Here is a 22,072-nt window from a genome sequence, read left to right as displayed (position 1 = left end):
CAGCCGCCATGGCGGGGATTCGATGCCACGACCTGCGCGTTAGCAGCCAAGTACTTTAGCTACTAGACCACCGCGGCGGGGCTAGGCAAGCATATTAAAGATAACTAGTGGTAAATAATGAATAGCAAGCAATGGCATAGCAAAAAAAATTTTTCCCTAGGGTGCAGAAAGAAAAGCTAATCTGCAAAAAAGAAATAGCTATGAAATGCCGACAATAGTTTCTGCTCGCAACCCCAAAAGCTGTAGATGAGCTAACAATAACAACCTCATTCAACAAACTGTCGGGCCTTCAATCCAACAAAGGTACACAGAACAACCTTAAAGCAAACTTTTGCACACATTACACATATGCTACAGTTGTCCTAAACACGAACAAATGACTGAAGACTACTCTGACAAATAGCAGCCTAATATTATTACTAAAGAAGAATATAATTGTCCTTAAACAATTATTCAAAAAGCTGGAAGGAAAGAAATAAGCAATGCCAAGACCCACCTCTTGCGCGAAGCCATACTCTGCAAGCCGTGTGGCATGAAGAAACTTGTAAGTCTGCAACAACACATTTGCCAAAACACATTATATATTGTAACCACACCTGACATACTGAACTTATAGTAAAGGTAGCATGCATAATTGGGGTTAACTTCAATTCAGTGAGTGCAGAACAAAATGTAAAAATGAAATGTAATCTTCATTAAGCCTACAGGCACCGTGAGAGCATAAAAAAAAATACGAACACAAAAAAAATATAATACCGAAAACTACAGGTGACAAAACAGAGCTGTGCTTAAACTGTATTACCCTTGTCCAGGAATTCAATGAGACTACAATTTGCCAAATACAATGCGTCAGCAGTGACGCTGGCAATGAAATGCGAGAGCACTCTACAAGCACGGTTGCATGTGATTTGAACTCTTGCGTTGCACCCTGTTCTTTTGCATGATTTCAGTGCAGACAGTACTAGCGGTGATCTTTGACATGGTGAAACATGTCTTTTTGAAGGTGCACTCTTAATTTCTATTTTCAGGTTTCAAATCTACGACGAACAGCCAGTCTAAGGAAACGTCCTCTCGTTGAAAAGTATGGCTTTCAAAAATATTTCGTCAGTTTTATCCTTTTATGCCAATACTAAATACAATAAGACCCCGTTATGAGAGACACTGATGTAAAAGACAAATAGACCTACTTGAAATAGGTGTTGATAAAAAGATGCATCCGAGGTACCCTTCTTATAAAAGACACCTTATATAAAAGACAAGAATTGCTCCCCGGTGCATGTCTCTTGTAAAGAAAATCAACTGTATCTCGAATTTCCACCTAAATTGGCCACAAATTTTCAACTGCAGGGTCCTTTACAGAAAACAGTATAGAAAGTATTTCAGATGGTATTTACTACTACAAAACCACTGCCCCTTATCGTAAAAGTCAAATTGTTGAGCTGAGATCCTCCTTGGCCATTTTTTTTTTTTTATCTACAATGGTTGTGATCAAACCTGAAAACCCCATCTCTGCAGTGCCAAGACACATTGATTTGATTTGTGGGGTTTAACGTCCCAAAACCACCATTTGATTATGAGAGACGCCGTAGTGGAGGGCTCCGGAAATTTTGACCACCTGGGGTTCTTTAACGTGCACCCAAATCTGAGTACACGGGCCTCTAAATTTCCGCCTCCATCGGAAATGCAGCCGCCGCAGCCGGGATTCGAACCCGCAACCTGCGGGTCAGCAGCCGAGTACCTTAGCCACTAGACCACCGCGGCGGGGCATCCAAGACACATTCACTGAGCTAACACAGTGGGTATTCACACACAAGTTCATAACCACACGTTAGACTGCATGCAGTGCAACACTTCACATTTCAAGCATGTTGAGAGGTAGACGGGAAACGTTACTTGCCTGCAGATGTGGAAGCATGTAGCCTGCATTGGCAAGGGACTGGGAGTATTCGTAGATTTCGGTGCATTGGATTGCTTCGTTAGTTGCAAACTCCTCGAAAGGAAGCCTGCAGGAGAAGCACCACGCATGTAAGTGAGTGCTTAACTTGCTTCGATAAGCACCGACTGCATACAGAACTATGCGGTCACACTTACACACAGTCTCTTTGACACTGCAAAAACGATGCCCTTATTATTTGCCAATAAAATGCGTACATCTTCTTTGCGGGCACAAGATTAGTACACTGAAACCCTACTAATTCAAAACCTCTGAATTCAAATTGACAGATAACTTGAACCAATTGGTTGGCAGCAGCAACATTTTAATGAGGAAAAAGTCCCACACACTTCAACTCCTCGATCTGCACAAACGTTATATTGAATGATATTTTTCCTGGTACTACACAGCCCACGATGAACCAGTGCTTTGAATTTTCAGCTCAAATCATCAGCTCCGACTTTGTCATCTACAATTTCTTAGACAACACTTCCAAAGATTAATGGCGGGCATGGAAGGGCATTAGGCCACAATGATAAGTACAACTGTCAGTGAATAACTTTAGCAAATCTCAAGAACATTTGGGATAACATAAGGTGTGCAACTGTGTACACTGTCATGTTCAAAAAAAGCAAACACAATGTACACACAATGAAATATTCCCGCTAACCAGCCTTCTAGACGGCGTCATTATAATGAACCAATTTAACTCACCGGCACCTGGTTGTCAAATACCCCGTGAGGCCTAGTATAGTAGCAGGTGATTCATGGCACCTTTTAGCTCCTGCTAAAATAATTAGCAATAGTAGCAATAGTTTGACATTCAAATTTTGCATTTTAAGTCTGTTGCACTTAGCGTTTTTTTAACAAGGGCAGATTTTGAGAGTCAAGCATTGATGTACACTTGATATATAGAGTTATCGGTTACAATGAAGAAAAATGAAGACTACCCTTGTCATACTTAAAGTTGCACAAATATACCTTTATGCTTAGAATGAATTCTAGATATAATGAAGTCATTTCTGGGTCACATGCGACTTCATTACTGTGAGGTTAAAATCTACATGTTTGCTTCAAAACTTACTTCCTTGCTTTTTGCTTACTTCTTATATATGTATATTCTATTTCCTTCCCATCACGATGAGGCCACTGTGGCCAGCAAGTGAGCCCTCAACCCAGGCATTTGAAACTGCAGATACTAAGCTGCCAAAACAGGTAGTGGCTAGAACTTCTGCGAAATTAATCATGTCATGCTGTGTGCTTCACATGTTAGTGCATTGTGTTACCATGCCTTGCTAGCGATGCTGTAGTAAATAGCTGATAATAAAAAAAGTTGTACAGTCAAATCTCCTTAACTCATATATGCCCAAACTTAAGAAAGTTAACAAAGCCATTTCCAAAAAATGATTGCTTCTACGACTTTAGAAAGCAGAATAAGGCTTTTGTTTAAAAAAAAAAACTTTCGGACAATGGTTTTGGAGCCGTCCTATATGTAGGGCACCAATTTTTGACACACCGCGAACAAAAAACATTAGCGCCTATCACTGTCATACGAAAGTTACTGCACAGCCGATAATTGAAGAACAACTGACAAAAATACCAGCAGCATCGAGAACAATTTAACTGTATATTACCTATATCTTTTTTTTTTCCCGGTATGGCACTCAGCTACACGCATGCAAAATAGCCATTTTGTGACTGCAAACATGTGGCTATTTGTAGCCCAGCGATCACCTAGACTTTTTTGTGGCGAGGACAGGGCATCTTAAACACACCTTAGGTGGCGCTACCTTTTTCACAGAAAAAACAATCGAGTTACAGTGAAATGTCTCAGCGTCTTACATGTAGGACACTGGGCATATACGGGTTAATTTGAATGTGCTTAATTTGAACTTCCAGTTAATTAGAACTAACACTGTGCTCCCGTCAAACCTATGTGTATTCCAATGGGCGAAAACGCCTTGTAATTCGAATGCGCAAGCACTTGCGACGGTTAATTCGAACTAAAGTACTCCGAAAATGCTCTCAGAACCCGCCCAATCCCACGGGGGCACCTCCGACACCTCAACACTCTGCGCGAAGAAAGAAAAGAAAAAAAGGAATGAAAAGGCTGCGGTGGAATGTTTGCTCTCTCTCAAATTCCGACCTGCGACGCGCCTGTGCCACGCTTCTCCCTTTTCCGTCCCTGCCACGTAGAGACCCTTCTCCTAGCAACGCCGTGCACAAAGAGAGAGAGACAAAGAAAAAAAAAGAAGAAAGCTGCCGCAGAGTGTTGGCTCCCTCTCACGTGCTGGTGCCACGCTTCACCCTTTCCCGTCCCTGCCACATAGACCCTTCTTTCAACAACGCGCGCGAAGAGAGCAAAAAAAAAAAAACTGCAATTGAGTGTTAGTTCTCTTTCAAATGCTGATCTGCTTCTCTCTGCATGGCGACGCTCCTCCTTTCTCATCACGTGCTGGCCACACTGCGGCTGCGGCACAGAGGGTAGTAGCGAAAACGCAGTTGTAGTCTTTAGAGAGTGTCGCCGCTGCACATTGCCGCGTGCAACTTCTCTTACCAGGAGAATTCTGAAGCCAAAGTAGAAATGCTTTGCAAACTGTGTGCAAAATTGATTGACTCGCTGCTAGGCAAACGTGTGCAGACTCCCATCTCCGATTACTTCAATTATTGACAGATGTCCTGTGATTTGCAAATAAATGTAAGTTCCGAAAAATTCCTGTGCGTGTGTTAGCTCAATGCACAAGCGGCACTGTATAGTGAGCCCTCCGTTCATTTAGCTTTCATTAATTCAAACTTCTTTTAAATCGAAGTAATTTCCGGGCCCCTTCAAGTTCAAGTTATTGAGATTCAAATGTGAAACATGGTGCTGCAGTTTTCTTGTGCTGTCATGCGCACAAAATACTCCTGCATCACATTTTATTAAGCCAATGATCATACAGTCGCACACTAAAGCCAATTTTGTCACACGACTGTACAGTAGACTCGTGATAATTAAAACTCTGATAATTCAGACTTTCAGTTATTTTTTTACTTGGTCCTATATTCTTTCAATGTTCTTAAATGCCTCTTAATTCAAACTCCATCATTTGGTTAATTCATACTTTTTGCAATTTCATACCAGAAAATATCTGCTGTTTTCCCTCTACGATTTAAATATTTACATGCTTATATAATCCTAACAATCTAAAAATGAAAAAGAAGCACCTGAGGCTTTCAAGAAAAAAGGCTTCACTAGTAAACAAATGTTTAAAACAAAGCACACGCATGGTAAACCGTGATGCCTCTCAACCGGTATATAGAGCTTTGTGCCGAAGGCACATACCTATAGCGAATAAGCAGTTGGCAATTTATCAAAAGGTCTGATCAGCAGTAAATGACCAATATACTTGTGGACGTTACTCCTTTGCTTTCTGTTCATTGCGTGCAGTTAGGGTTTAAAAACACTTAAAAAATTTTCAAATGTGATAAAATCAATGCCTAATCATAATGTGTGGTGTCACCTCACCGAGAGTCATTTATCTGAGAACTTCTGATAATTGAAACTTCTTGATAATTCAAACAAAATACATAGGTGCCTTTGAGTTTGAATAAACGAGAGTCATCCGTATTTTGTTTACAGTCAAAATCCGCTACAATGAAAAAAAAAAAAAGAACGCTTCAACGAAGGCTTCTTCGATTCTCTGCCTGCATCCCATAGGCACCAATATATTAAAACTCCCTCCACAACAAACCACTTTTTTATTGTTCTCCCGGTTCAACGAAACTTGCCCTGGACGCACTCCCGGTTCAACGAAACTTGCCCTGGACGCAAGTCACTCTATCTGACTCAAACTGAACCACTCTAATTTTAACAAGTTCTAACAATGTAAATTATATAGTAGCAACATTTTTCATCGTAAAAAACGGCGCACAAGAAAGGTACACCTGACAGCAATTGTCCTGTGCATCTGTCTGTCCACTTTGTTTTTCCCCTGAGTTGTTTCTAACGGAGAATTCCTATCAGCTGACTCCCATTCAGATTCTACATTAAACATTATCCTCGTTGTCTGACAGCTGAAACAGTTGCAAACGCACCAAAGTCGCATGTAATCTGCCAAATGCTGCAAAGCCAGGGGTATCCACCATAACCATGGGGGACACCATCATTGCTTCTTGACGACGATGCTAAGGATGCTGCGCAACATTCTCTGACAGCCAGCGGGCTTGGCCAACCGAAGCCTACCCGAATGCCTATGTTGGATACTATTGGCTGCTGGCTCGGCCATCTTTGTATGTGCCGTGGAATGAAGAAAACTACATTCAAAACCTGCAGATTAGCGGCCAGGACTAGGCCTTCCGAGTAGTCACGGTAAGGTTTAGCCTTTCCGCCGCTTCTCGGGCCTGCTGGATGGCCCAAATTTTGTCTTTCTGAGCCAGCCACAGCGTCGAGCCAACGCGTTTCAAGGAACTCCGGGTTTTGGTGATCGAAAAGCTGTGTAGCGTGTGAGCATTTCCGAAGAATGTGCTTCATGTTTGCGCATTCGTGTTTACATAGGATACAGCCAGCGTCGGAGAATTGCCTGGGGTATATGCAGTTGAGATGCACTGGGTTTTGAAGCGTTCTCATTTGTAGGCATCTCCAGTCTACTTCTTGTGACCTATCTAGTTTTGAGTGGGGTTCTGGATGTATCTCCCTCTATTCTTTGTAGTGAGCCAATATTTTGTGGAAGGTGAGAAGCTGATTTTTATCAATAAACTTGGGATCAGTCCCCCTGGGGTTCTGAGATGGGTGTTCTCAGCCGCGGAGGGCGAGTTTGCGTGCGACAAAGTGGGCCTTCTCATTCAGGTTTGGGGGGATCTTGAGATCCTCTTCATCTTTTCGCATGTGCGCCGGAATCCATTTCAAGTACCTAGGTGTACAGCCTCCATTTTTGAAGTCCTCTGCCTTGCTATTTAATATTCTGGCCGCTTCACTAGAGATCCACCCTCTTGTGTATTTTCGAATTGCCGGTTTGGAGTCGCTAATAATTCTGCTGTGACTTCTGCTGAGTATGGCTAGTGCTATGACCACTTCTTCCACGGCTTCTGAGTGCCTGGTTTTTACTGAGCTGGCCGACGCTATCATTCTTTTCATGTCGATCGCCATGGTTGTGAAAGCTTCCTTTCCGGGGTACCTGGCCACATCCACGAATTGGGAGCCCTCGTTCTTGCCATGGTTTTTCAGGATGGCACTTCCTTCAGTTCCCGTTGTAGATTGGGTGCATGTTTTTCGGTAACAGATCAGTGATAATTTCGGCTCTTAGATGTGGGCCGAGCATTTCCTTGGGACCCCTCATTCCATGGTAATTTGTCCATGATTTCTCTGCCTGCCCACTTGCTGGAGAGTCTTTCGAGTTGGGCTATTTGTTGAGCTTCAATTATTTCCATGGCGTGTGTCTTTTTTACGTGTTTAGTGGGCAAGCACGAAGCCGACCAAGCGAACCCAGCCGTGTTGGTTCTCGCCCAGGTAGCTCCGCTGGTCCTGCACGCTTTGCTTCGCCAGCTACGACCCGTGCTTTTTTATTTTTTTCTCAATCTCGTCGATGATTACATGGACCTATGGCGGCGCCACAGAGCAAGAAACGCAAGTTTCTTCGCTTGAGCAAAAGGCGGAAATAATCGCAGCTGCAGCAGCCGGAAGCAAAAAGAACTCATCACGGAGGAGTACGAGATCTCACCAAGCTCGCTGTCAACGATAATTAAGTCCGAAGCGAGTATTTCAAAGGCGCTAGCGTCGGGCACGTTTGCTCAATGCAAGAAGATGACCCAGCCATCCCACGAAGAGCTTGACAAGGCAGTGTATGCCTGGTTTTGTGAAACGAGAGATAAGAACATACCAATCAGCATCAGTATGATTCAGCAGAAGGCGCTGAACTACGCCTGCATTTTAGGCATCATCGAGAACTTAGAGGCAAGTGCCGGGTGGCTGAACCGCTTCAAAGAGCGCCATCAAATCACCGAAAAAGTGCTGTGCGAAGAGTCCGTTTAGCAGACTCTGACGGTGCGTCGTCGTGGATCGCGACGAACGCTGCCAGCATCATAAAAAATTACTCTACCTCCGACATATACAATGCGGATGACACCAAGCTTTTTTATAAAATGATGCCAGCAAAGACGCTCGACTTGAAAGGACAACAGTGCCACGGAGATAAGCAAAGCAAAAAGCGAGTCACAGAGTTAATTTGTGCAAATATGGACGGGTCCGACAAGCGGCCCCTTCTCGTCATCGGCAAGAGCGCCAAGCCGCGGTGCCTTAAGAGCACAAAAAACTTGCCAGTGAAATACAGCGTGAACAACCGTTCGTCGATGATGCCGGTCATTTTCACTGACTGGCTTGTCTCTTTTGACAATGAGATGAAAAGGCAAGATCGTCGTGTTTGCTTGCTGCTGGAATATTGTTCAGCACATCGCCTGGACGACAATGTCAAGCTGACGAACCTTGAGCTGAAGTTTTTCCCACCCAACTGCACTTTGCTAATCCAGCCTTTGAATCAAGGCGTGATCAACAGTGTGAAGGACGCACACCGGTCAAGACTCTTAGAGCGAATCCTGCTGAACACCGAGCATGGCCGCGACACCAAAGTGGACTTGTACATTGCAGAACAAATGTTGGTCGCCGCATGGATGTCAACGTGGGGTGAAGTTAAGCACTGTTTAGCTCATGCAGGGTTTCGACCTGAAGAGATGTGCAGTACAAGTGACGATGCACAACATGCCGACGACGTTGGACCGAGGCAAGGCGTGACAGCGGCCGTAGCGAGGAAGCCGGCATTGTTCCTGAGAACGTAGCATTGAGCAACTACGTGAATGCCAACGCGGACGTGATCGTCTACGAGGAGCTCAGTGATGCCAAGATCCTCAAGAGTGCTCGCGCCGCCGCCAATTAGTCAGACGAAAAAGAAGTTGGGCATGGTGTCCCGACGGTCCCAACGCCAGTGACCGCATCGCAGGTCATGGATTCCTTGGACATTTTACGTAGTTTTCTTGGGGCCCATGACGACGATATCTCCATGCAGCAACTCGCAGACTGTGAGCAGCGCATTCTCTCGCTGCGCATTCGAAAGTGCAAACAGTAAAAGATAAGCGATTTTTTCAAATTTTGAGAATAGAATGCTCCCAGAGTGTTGTGAATATCTTGTTTTCTTTATTTACTGCTTTTTCCGTAACAGCAACATTCTCGCTACAACAAAATTTTTTGCGATCCCCTTGAATTTCGTTGTAGCGGAGTTTGACTGTATTATCTTGTGTACTGCATTACTGTTTATTCTTTTGAGTGCCCCCACCCTAGCCTTCTTACTCTCATTCACTAGGCAACATTCCTTTACTTGTTCAATGCTTTTCGTTAACACTTTTTGTAGGTTTGTTTCTTGCATGCATCATATTAGCTTTTGTCATTATCAAGTCTCCATATTGGCTGTGAGATCGAGCAGAGTTACCGCCTGGCGGCAACTAGCCGAAGTGGCCAGTGTGGCTTGCTCTGTGCGTCATCTGCTAGCCACGTCATTTTTCTATGTTCGCGCACGTCATGCACGTTCTCAAAGTGTGGTTTGTTCGGTCATGTCAGCGCGAGTGCAACTACTTTCTACGTATGCCTGTAATGACGTACGAAAGCATGTGGTCTTAATCAGTTGCTAATGCATTGTAATAAAATCAGCAAGTGAAATTTTTCCAGAGTGCTGTTTATTGTCGTCGTACCCTCCATTCACCAGAATAACTTTAGAGTGAGTGCCGCTTTCTGTCTCAAGCACATCGCCAAATGCTCTTGATATCTTCCCCAACATGAGCACTATTAAATGGTGTGTAAATGCAGCGTTTTATAGCCACTCGGTTGTAAAAAAAAAAAACGCTCTAGGTCATGCACTTGCGCCCTGTTGATAGGTGTACAACTACAGCACTGAAGTGACTGTAATTTATCGATAATGCTAGGACTCTTAGTTGTGCTTATCAGGCCATGGTACCACTACATAGAAATATTACGAAATATTACTATCACATAAATTGTGACACATCGGTACTTAAGGGGGGACGTGGCTTTGGGATCGCGGAAAATGGCAAAAAAATCGATTTATTGAAACTCAAGTTTTCAGTTTGTGGAACCATTTTTCTGTCTGGTTCCAAAATATCTACCCTGAAATACGCGCAGAAGTGCTTTGGAAAATTCGTTTCACCCACCTAGGTAGCAAAACCTTTTCCGGAAATGGCAAGAAAACAGCGATTTTTAAAATATTATAGCATCGCGACTCTTGGGCCGGGAGCCGGCTTCTTGGGCTCATCAGAAAGAGCATTTCTCCGTGTTTAACTTTCCTGCCTCAGATAGCTCCTCCCTTTAAGAACAAGCGCACAAAAAGCAAATGTTTGAAGGTCGTTTTGAGACCTTTGATTGGCTGTGGCCACCGTATTGCCTCAGCTCGCCTTGCCATTGGCCCGATGCTCGCTCCGAGAGATCGTCTGCTCCTTGTGCGTCGCGAGGACATGGCTCTCGAAAATCGCTATTTCGTGACGTGTTCACGGCTCGATTGTCACTTAAGATATAATTACACTTTAGTTATGAGCAGTAAACAGACGCGCGATCAGGTTACTACGAGCGGGCGCGCGGTCTACGAGCGCGGCGCGTCATCGCAATTGGTTTTAGCCCTAACTCCGCTGACAGCGAGACTGCAGGCAGGAACGACGACGTGCAAGCGCACTCTTGGCGACGTGCTTCTTTGCAAGGAATCAAGCACATCACTCGCTAGCTCCTCTAAACCACGTACGGGCATTTTAGGTATCGGCAGCGGACAACACAGCCAAGCTCGCTCGTTACCCCCCCCCTTTCACTGCCAAGGATTGCTCAGAACAGAGGCTAGCAGTTTCACGCGTCGTTACTCGAGAATGCAATGCCAAGCGCAGTGCGCACCGATTTTTTTGTCATCGTAGTGACACATTTTGCGCATCGTCACCGAACGCCGCCGCCAAGTGCATCACGCACCGGCTGCACTGTCCACGCGGCCACGCACTCCACGGTCATATGGAGTGCTGTCAATGAGCTTTTTATATGCGATTTAGACGTGCTTGGAGCCGTGCTTGATATCGCCGCGAACGTCTATGAATGTTCCGAGGCAATGAAAGCCTCTTAGATTAGAGTTTCCGCGACGGGCTGTATTTTGATGTGTTTCACGGCTAGAGCGGCAAAAGAGGATATATGAATCAGGGGCACAAGTTTTTATATGCCCATTTTGTGTCACTAATTATACTGCTAAAAATTCCTGTGCCACCAGTCTTATGCCCATAACTTTGTTATTTGGAAAGAAGGCATAGGCCGTCATGGTGTGATCCATTTTTTTTATGCAATAAACCTCTCTCCGAATAAAGAAATGTTCAGTGATTATTTATAATCAAGTACTTAATTACAACTTCAGCACAAAAAATATGTGTAATCATCTCAGTATATGGTCTTATTCAATTACAATCTTTTCTGTCATACCTATCACCTCACTCCTTTATACAAAGAGCTTGGTTTGAAATCTATACTTGTTCTTTGTAAATCATGAAAAGAAGTCAAATATCACAAGACAAACCTGAGATCACAACTTTTAGGTGTCTTAGAGACGTAAAGAAAAGTTGAAACTTTAAACGCAGTTTTCTCAATACTGTTATTTTGACATTATGCTCAGCCCCTCCACGTGGTTCAATGAAGAAATAATTTGTCGCTCGTAAACTATTTGTGGTATCACTTCAAAATTTTTATGGAAGCACTGTGAGCTCATTCTTAGTGTCTGTGCCAATTTTCATCAATATCCAATGAGAAACAAGAAAGTTGACCGAAAAAAGCCTGTCGAAAACTTCGACAGGCTTTTTCTCACAAGTGTGTTTTGGACATTGTGCACTGCTCATGGAAAGAGTAGCATGAGAATGACTCGACCGATTTTGATCCTGTTTTTTTTCCCTGAATCCCTGAACACTGCTCGTGGGTACGGCAATTTTCAATTTCTGTTTTATGGCTCTGTTTTTTTTTTCTAGACGATTATTTTACCATGCCACTGTTTCTGACAATGTGTGTCGGCAGCCATGATGATCTCTAAAAAAAAGAGACCTTATTAAGGAATTCTGAGAGTGCCATACCCTGTAACTTTCTTTTGAGTAGAGATCAACACCATTCGCAGCTTCCTGGCATGTTTTGTTATAGCGCTAGGATTTCCACGAGCAGACCATATAATTGGGCCATGTAGCATTACGTAACTTGAGAACTACTGAGGTATAATGATGAAACTGCATATTTCCCTATTTGAGACACTTATGAGTATGCATGCCAAATTTCATTGCTGTAGATCAACAAATAAAAAAGTTTTTTTTGCAATGCCACCTCCCCCCTTAAACTGTACTTAGAGCAGAGTTACCGTGCACAACCGTGTGCTTAGATTTAAAAACAATTTAAAGAGCCCCGACATTAAAAATTAATTCAGACGGCATGCGTTATACATAATGTCGCATAACTTCACTAAAAATTTTATATTATTTATATTGTCTTCAGCGAAAAAAGAAAAAAATACATGCTAGTCTCATTGACCAGGCCTTTGTTGTAGCACTGTCATGCACGTAATCCATCGATGAAAGCTTTCTGCTAAACTCTTATACAAGATTTTTATATTTTTACTGGTGAACATGAGTGTACACATAGTAAACACAGTGCAGCATAAAGCGCTGTAAGCCACTTAGCTTTTCTGACTAGACTTATCGACTATCCCACATTTCATGGTGAACAAAGTGAGAGTAAAAAAATCCTATGCATATAAGGTGCGAACGGTGGTACTGAACTAATCGCAGATATGTGGACGATCTTTCTTTCTCTCTTTTTTATAGAATGTACATGACAAAGATGTAAATAAGTAGTTCAGTCAAGCTACAGCAGTAGGTAGCAAATGTAACACAAGCTAACCATGCACAAACACAGCAAAGACGTGACTTAGTGCGAAAGCGTGAAGAGAGTCGCCCAGTGCGAGCATCCCTATGAGAGGCAAAATGCGCTTTACTCACGGGAAATGTTAACATTGCATAGGCGTCGTGCACCCATTCAGTAAAGAAGAGCGCAGATATTAACAGTTAACTGTAGTCAACGCATTATATCCATTGACAATCGGCTCTACGGCACGCAACGAAGCACCGCAGCGCGTATTGGTATACGCGCCGCCGACCGCTGATCCCCACTTCCGCGGGGAGGGTGCTGCCACCTATAGCCCCATCTTGCCGCGAATAGCCATTTTGAGTATTATTATTCACGATGTTATGATGCGCAGGACATTCAATTTTAGTTTTTAACTAAGGGACCTCCTTCTGTATATTCTTATGGGGTATTTGTTCCTTTGTTTGATGTGAAATAAATTATTCTGAATCTGAAAGTGCTGCTTGGCGAGTTTCAGGTGCTGCCCAACACGCTTTCTTGGAAGTGTTGTGGAGCCCCTTCAGTGCCGTTGAGAAGCCAAAGCTGGTGCAGCTTGAGATTTTCAATACTAAAATGAACAGTAACTTCAGCTTTTTTTCTTTCTGTTGCTCTCTAGGAAAAACGTGCATAAAAAAATTACTCCGAGAAGTAAACATGGCATTTTGTTTTACACAACACATATTTAAGCTCAAGCACAGGAGATTTATTAGGGAAGAGTGAACAGTAATTTTGTCGAGTAATTTCGAATCGGATAAATCAAATAATATATATGTTACATATATTAAAAACAATGAGCATTTTTGTAATGACCCAACTGACTTGCATATTATTAGGTGGAACAAGGTATGCACGAATGTCGCTTTCATTGGTCTGAAATGGAAGCAAATTTGTCTAGTGGCAGGATTTGGGTAGTTATAGGGCACAATTTAAAAGCTTTCAATTATGCTACATTTTAAAATATGCTATGCTTGGCACATATAGGCCCACGACAAGTGATCTGTCAATCCACAATCAGGGGTGCAACAGCTGAAATACAAATTGGAGCAATTTTCAGAGCAACAGAATCTTGCTTTTGGAGCACGAAAATGAGAATTCGGAGCAGGTTCGGGAAGTAAAACATCAATTTTTTATCACAAAAGACCAAATTTGGAGCAATGAAGGCTTACACCTAGAAAAAAAAAGTATGTTCAAGCCATTCAACATCACCTAAATCATGCAGAGTAAACATGAGCACTGCTGTTTCAATAAAACTAGTATTTCGATCTATCCCACTAAACAAAAAATAATAAAGTCCACATTAGCCCTTGCAGCGGCTGTCAAATCCTTTGACAGAATCCGTGAATCGATATGTAGATCTGCCTAGCCGGCGAACTTGAAATTGAAGGGGTTCGTGAAACTAAGGAATAGGGGTGCCAAAAAAAAAAAAAAAAACACACACACACACACACACACACACACACACACACACACACACACACACACACACACACACACACACACACACACACACACACACACACACACACACACACACACACACACACACACACACACACACACACACACACACACACACACACACACACACACACACACTTGCACAGTCTTTTTTTTGTACATTGCCCTAAATGCTTGCCGGTAACTTTTTCAGACGTCAGCGATCATACTAGTGCTCACAATTATGTGGTAGTATAGACGCACGAGTAATTGAACGAAACTTGCCATCCTGTGAGTAGTGCTAACAACCCCTTCCAAATCATATTACGCTTTTTTGCAAGGCACAGGTGTATTGCGGGAAAGGTGGTTGAAGCAGCATTCTGCACGGGTTAGAGCAAGGCCAAGAAATTTTCAAACATTGCTGAACTCCCCCCTCTTTTTTTTTGTTATGATGAGGGTTAGGTTTAGGGCAAAACATCTTGGCTCACTTGCAAAGTGTGTTCTGCCAGATAAAGTGACAGCAGCGCACGCCCATTGGTCCAGCGGCAGCACTAGATACTTATCGCCGGGACCATCGAGTTTCCTAAAATTAACTACAGGACTTGATATCTATTGCTGGGACCATAGAACACTGCTGAACTCCCCCCTCCTTTTTTTTTTGTTATGATGAGGGTTAGGTTTAGGGCAAAACATCTTGGCTCGCTTGCAAAGTGTGTTCTGTCAGATAAAGTGACAGCAGCGCACGCCCATTGGTCCAGCGGCAGCATTAGATACTTATCGCCAGGACCATCGAGTTTCCTAAAATTAACTACAGCACTAGATATCTATTGCTGGGACTATAGAGTTTCCTAAAACTAACTATAGGAGAGACTGGCACTGCGATCGTTCAGCAACCATGGGAATGATGGGTAGAGCATGAATTTGCCTAGTCTTCGTACTTGCGGGCGGCGAATCGCACTTGTGGGCTCGTTTATTGCTGTGTTTCAGTTTTGTTTCAAAGGAAAGAACGAAGCCTTTTGAACTTCGTGACCCGATTTGAAATGGTAAGCCTAGAAGAATAAGGTGGTGAAGCGCAACCGCTGAACATGTGCTGATTTTTATTTTGTGAGAAAACAGCTTCAAGCCATACCAACACGCACGGCGCCAGAAGTATGAAGATTAAACAGATCTGTGTACTACCCATCATTACCATGCTCTCTGAAGCGCCGTGCATTACAGCTCCCGTAGTCACTAGCACCAGAGTTTCCTCTAGTGTGTATTTAGGAAACTCTATAGACCCTTTCACTGTTTACAAACACAGACCCTTGATGACATTCGATTTCGTCCACGGATGTGCCTTAATAGCATTGGTGAGCAAGAAGAGCTTTAGAAAATAGCCAGCTGATTTTCTACAGTTTCATTCCCTTATTTGGCAAACTATTTTCAAGTACAGTCGACTTTCGTTAAATCAAACTTGAAGGAACCTCTGAAATTTGTTCGAATTATCAAGAAGTTTGAATTAACAGAAGTTCTGAGACATGACTCTGGGTAAGATGACACCACACATTATGATTGGGCATTGATTTTATTACATTTAAAAATTTTTCAAGTGTTTTTAAACCCAAACTGCACGCAATGAACAGAAAGCAGAGGAGTAAGGTCCAAAAGTTTATAGGCCATTTACCGTTGATGAGACCTTTAATGAACTGTGAACTGTTTCTTTCCTATAGGTATGTGCCTTCAGCACAAAGCTCTTTATACCAGTTGAGAAGCATCATGGTTTACCATGCATGTGCTTTGTTTCAAACATTTGTTTATTAGTAAATCCTTTCTTTCCTTTTTTTTTTTCATTTTTATACTGTTAAAATTATATAGGCATGCAAATTTTAAAATAGTAGTAGGAAAGCAGCAGATATTTTCTTGCATAAAACTGCAAAAAGTATGAATTGACCAAATGTTAGAGTTTGAATTAAGAGGCTTTTGAATACATTGAAAGAATACAGGGCCAACCAAAAAATTTATTTTGTTTGAATTGAATGAAAGTATGAATTATCAGAGTTTCAATTATCGAGAGTCTGCTGTAAATGTTCTTTTGAGCTGCATAGCTGTAAGAGATTCCCTTAGACTGTACGCACATTCCTTTTATTTGAAAAACTAGAGAAAGACTTTCCGTATCCTCGAAAAAAAAACTTGAAAACGTGCTGTCAGTTTCAACATTAGGAGCTGGTAAATAAGGTGACCTTAAATTTTTTTGGGTACAACTCTTGCAATCTTGAAACCGTCTATAGTCGGGACGACGCAACTAACGCAACTTGAAGATAGAAAAATGTTTTATGTGCTGTTGCTATGGCGGCCAACGTGGTCACCAGCTATGCCGGCATTCACAGCATGTCGACTCTGTTCACTCACAGAAAACGCGGTATGCGCTCCCAGCTCTAGTTGCTAACATGCCATAGCCACTTTTGCTAACCAAGAAGTTCATACTTCCGGCGAAGCATTCGTGGCTACGGCAACGCATTTTTGTCTTGAAGTTGCATCGTCCCACCGATAGGTATCTGTTGCGATCAGTGGATCGATGGGCACATGGCTTTGTTACTTTATCTGGTCGATCGCTTCTTGCGAGTTCTCTGAACTATTGGGATTAAGATTAGCGTGGTTAGGTTATCGAGGTTTAAGGTTAGACTCAGCACGCTTGGATTGATTGATGACTCAAACTGCAGGTGGGCGACATGGCCTCCATTGCTCGATGAAATTAGCGCAACTGAAGAAAAGTTTGAGGCTGGTCGGGCATTTTGAAGCAGCGTGGCACAATTTCAGATTTCATGGTTTTGGCGCAGCTCGGCACAAAGGTAGGGAATTGCATCAAATCGGTGCAATTGGCACAGCTGTTGCACCCCTGCACAATTTCGCAGCAGCGCAAATTTCCCAAAGACAGGTGGTACCACAGCATAGCAACCCTACACTTTAGTGAAACCAGCTTTACAGGTAGGTTACATGAGGTCAAACGTACGTCTATTCGTTCATTTCGAATGCTTCAAAATTTCGAACAATTTGAATTCGTGTCAAAGCAAATTCAAAGAGTGAAATATTAATTTGAACATACAATGCGCTCAAATATTTTCCAACCCCTAAAATTTAGCCATTAGAAAATGGGAAACAGGCCCAACAACACTGTAGCTACAGCGTAGACCCAAGATTCACGCACGTGTGGTGGTTGGATCCCAGCAGCACCATCTTGCTGGACTTGCAGGCGTACGTGCCAAACTCCACCTGGGCCATCAGGTAGCAGAAGTGGGCTGCTGACAGGCAACCCCGACTTGCTGCATTGAGAGGTAGAGGAAGAAAAGCACTGACCATTCATTCACTGCACTCCTCAGGCTGTGTCCACAGCATACCTATGTCAGTTTAGCAAAGTCAAATTAGCACAAATGAAGACGGACACAAACACGAGGCACGAATTTGACTTTGTTAGAATGCTATACGAACTAGACAAGCGATTTGTGTTACTGAAACACACATCGTGACAGTCAAGGAATGATTCAGGCACACAACTTTCTCGGCAAACACATCACTGCAGGCACCTACTTATAGAACTGTGCAGAGTGAAAAGCTTCACCAGGCCAAGTATTCAATGCACGTAACTGCAGACAGTGGACTTTCTAGACTCACTTGTAAGGAGGGAGAGCTGCACTTAAACATACTTGGACTGTGGCTGTAAAACACAAGAACTCCATTTATACAGACTGGTCGTTGTATCTGTATTCATCCTAAATCTGCCACCCTAGGGTGCTTGCACACTTCTGTGATGAGACATTTTTTTTAGCATATTATTTCCATGTGTTACAGCTTCGAGAAGTAACCGTTAGGGTGTTCAATCCCCTAGATACATAGTACTGTGAAATCTCATCAATATGCACTTGTCAGGAATGCAGCATAACAACATGCCAAAGCGTAGTATGCATTAACCACCAAGTACCAATTTACACCTCCCGATGTATGCACTGCTGCCAACAATGCAATAAATACAGTGATGCAGCATATTTCCTAAAGCATTTGGTGGTTACTTTAGGCAATACTCTTTGGAGTGGCCACCACCAAGCATTTTCTTTTCTTTTTGCCAAAATTTGGAGAAAATTCTATGGCCTCTCACATAACTGCAGTGACACCAAGGAGCATTTTTAAATTTTCACAGTGTCCAGGATATGCAATGTCCCGACACAGTGACAAAGCGAACTCTGCTTTCTGCGATACCAGTGTTTGCATCTGTGCCACTATCTGCTACTATGCACAGATTTCATCACATCGCAGATTGCTGTGAATCAAAATTTGGTAATTAATCAAGGTTTTACCATAGTCGCTAGTTACAAATTACACGTCATCATCATCATCAGCCTGACTACGTACATTGCAGGACAAAGGCCTCTCCCATGTTCCGCCAGTCAACTCGGTAATTGACATATGCATGTGGGAGATAGTGGCCAGATACTGCACCAGGGTGGTCAATCATTCTCTGGTGAGGGAGTGCGTTCTTGGCGGTGCATGGTCATCGGTGAGGCCGCACCCCAGGCCTCTTAATGCAGTTTCATCACCACACGGATTTTTTCAAAATCCGGTTGGGAGCTGCGCGGTACCGGGATTCGAACCACGGACCTTTTGCCTGCGAGGCTGATGTTCTAACCACTATGTCATCGCAGCATCCTCTGCTGCGATGACAAATTACACATAGTCCATCCAATATTGGCCTACATGCTTCGCATGAGCGCCAATACAAAACAGTACAGAACAGGAAGTATAGAAGAGAGGGACTATAGAGACCTGTTCGGTACCATTTTTTGAATTTAAAATGAATCGCTACCAACTAGCCCAAATGGCTACAATGTTTTTCAAAAGACAGCCTGCTTATGGAAAAAAAAAATGCTTTTCAAAAGTTATTGACTTGCTTGCCCTATCCTTGCAAAATTGCATGAATAAAGGAAGTTGTCAAGTTCCCCCCTTGAACATCATTCACACTCACCAAGCACATCACCCAGAGTGGTGATGCTCCGCGCATCCACTTCTGGCCGTGATGATGGGTTGGACAGGATCATGGCCAAGTGGGGCCTCCAGTCACCCCACTTTTCATCCGCTATGCACTGCACACAGACATGCGTACACTTTCAAACAAACAAAAAAAGAAAGCCTCCAGGAACGGTATGCAAATAAAATGCACCCATATCCCGAAGAAAAAGTAGAGAACTCTTGGCTTGAATATAATACTAACACTCGGGAGAGATACTTCAAAAGTAAAAGTATCCCTGCCACACTAAGACAATTTATTGCACACAAATTAGAATGCATTCAAGAAAGGTTTAACAAATGTTTTTTTTTTTTTTATTCTTGACCAGGTGCGCACTATCTATTTTAGTGTAAGGGTAGCACTTTTTCTTTTCGTGCATTTAAACCTCGGTGTATTGATTGCTGCCCACATAAGAGTAAAAAGTAAACAATAGGGTTGTCTAAACAGAAACCAAGATTTTTTAAATGAACCAAATATCAAATATAAGTTTTGAGAAAAAAAAAGTTGCTTTCATATATAAAATCAAACACAAAATATTTTAAATTTCTAACAACGTAAAACTTAAACATAGCGTTGAGCTTTTTATGGAAAAAAAAAAAAAAGGGAGCGATTTATATTATTTACCTGAAAATAACTACATCCAATGCCACAAAAATCAAAGATTGGCTATATGTGACTACTGAAAATTCAAATACCAAGGACTACTATTCGATTTCTATTCAAAACCTTGAATATTTTCACATCCTTAGTAAATTGATTTGTCTTTTGACAAACAGAGACTGCTATCACCATGAGAAACAACCTTATTTTGCGAGCCTTTATATAAGCTTTTTTTGTAAGGTAAATGTTATTTAACTCAAATGTTATTTAACTGTTATTTAACTTTAACGGAAACAAACACAAATCTTGAGGAGCTGCTGTGCCGCTCATTACCTTTGCAAGATAAAGATATCCTCTTGTAAGCTATGAAAAACAGTGTAGGTTTCCACACAAAACACAAAGACGCAGTCACAGTCCATAGAAAGTGCTTGCTACTCACAGTGACTGCAGCAGGTTGCCGACCAGACAGGTGTTGATACAGGGTCTGCAAAGGGTCATTGATGGCCAGGGCATTCGTGAAACGAGTCATGATGCCCGCATATGTCCTGGCATCCATCTTCGAGGCTAGAGACAGGGCGTGGCCCCACAGGCCACACTTCACTGCCCACTCCAGCGCATCCTTTTTTTTTTTTTTTGAAAGAAAGAGAAAACAGAAGGTCATCCCTTGTTCGTTTCAATGCTCCTATGCAAATCAAATGGAGCTACAAAAAAATTCCAACAAACAAGCACAGTAATCATGAAGCAAATGAAAAATTGCGTTGTTTGATTCGCGATGTTTAACCTTTCAGAATGACACACAGGTCACGAGAAAGGTAATGGTGGGCTCTGGATTAATCTTCACCATGTGGCATTCTTTAATGTGAGCTTAAATCTGAGTATGATAAAATCTCGTTACTTAGAACATGAATAAACTAAAACCTTATCCCTTTAGCAAAATTTTTTATATAGAGAGTTGTTTTTGCATTTTCCTCTCCTGAAAAAATGGCCAAAAAAGTGCACCGATGCTTATCCACAGAGTTGCCAGGTTTGACTACTTTGCACCAATTTAGCTGCTTTTCCGAGCTTGTTGCGGCAGATAAAAGCATTTTGGCTACTTGGCTACATTTAGGCTCCTTTCCTATACTCGACTTGAACGAAACTATCGATATCTGGTGACGTTGCAGCCATTAATGCTTGAGTATGCGTTTTCAGACCATGCTGGCCCACGCATGTTTCCGGCTCCAAAAAGTTTATATTGGCAATTATAATATACGCACAAAAGAAGCCTTTTGAATACCTGGCAGGCAGGCATAGAAAACTGTTGCGTGGAACCTGATTTTACTGGCCACCTATTGCTGAACACGTTTTACATGGTAACTGGGCGTGAGCAGGACAACGGAATGATCGAATCGTCGAACGATTGCATCCAGGGTTCTGTATAGTCACTAGCATTGTAAACCGAATATCCCATAAACTTCTTATCTCATATGTTATGTCGACAATCGAGAAATAATTGCAAAGCTACATTTTGTGCCTCCACCAAAGAAACTGATAATAATTCAGCACATTCGTGCTCTCATTTCAATTGTCCCCACGAGTGTTCCTTTTGGTCCTTTCATAAAGAGTTAACTATGTGTGAAAAGAGTCGTTATTTTCACAAAAGTGCAGCAAACTTCGTCACCCTGACTGAAATGATCGTCAAGTCAGAAATCTATGCTTCAATTTCCAATATTTTCATTCTGTAGGGCTTATATATTGCACTCTTTTCGATTCTCACCAGTAGACTGTTTACTTAGTTAAATAAAAAAATGATGCAGTTTTAACACAAACATGGCTACTTTTGGCTAGTTTTACTACCCCTGGCTGAAGTTGGCTACCTTTTGGCAAGTTCTGTCAATTTTATGGCTATATTTATCTTTTAGACTTGGCAACCCTACTTACGTATTCATTCTGCTCTTTTGATACAATTGTTAATTCAATAGTCAATCCAAACATTTCTTCTATTCCTATGCAATTTTAATTGAAATTATACCGTAACCCTTGAAATCACTGTCCAGCTTGTCCAGAACAAAATCATAGCTATATGATTGTTTCAGCATAATGCTGCTGTGTCAACATGGACAGCTTGCACCATTTGTCAGCAGCTAAAAAG

The 22,072-nt window shown here is 42.4% G+C and overlaps 1 protein-coding gene across 5 annotated transcripts in view; it reads right to left on the bottom strand.

Annotated features, from left to right (window-relative positions):
• The window catches only part of LOC119160912 (uncharacterized), a 256,608-nt gene that overhangs the window by 111,011 nt on the left and 123,525 nt on the right, over nt 1–22,072 (bottom strand). For all 5 annotated transcript variants that reach the window (XM_037413180.2, XM_037413184.2, XM_037413182.2 and 2 more), the window contains 5 exons: nt 20,381–20,560; nt 19,300–19,417; nt 17,491–17,605; nt 1,898–2,003; nt 497–550 (listed from right to left, as the gene is read on the bottom strand). In XM_037413180.2, coding sequence (XP_037269077.2) covers nt 497–550; nt 1,898–2,003; nt 17,491–17,605; nt 19,300–19,417; nt 20,381–20,560 — 573 coding nt within the window. The remainder of the gene's footprint in view (nt 1–496; nt 551–1,897; nt 2,004–17,490; nt 17,606–19,299; nt 19,418–20,380; nt 20,561–22,072) is intronic.

Source organism: Rhipicephalus microplus, chromosome X, assembly GCF_043290135.1.
Source record: "Rhipicephalus microplus isolate Deutch F79 chromosome X, USDA_Rmic, whole genome shotgun sequence".
Classification (NCBI taxonomy): Eukaryota; Metazoa; Arthropoda; class Arachnida; order Ixodida; family Ixodidae; genus Rhipicephalus; species Rhipicephalus microplus.
Note: the sequence above shows the minus strand (reverse complement) of the source record. Positions and strands in the feature narration are given on the sequence as shown.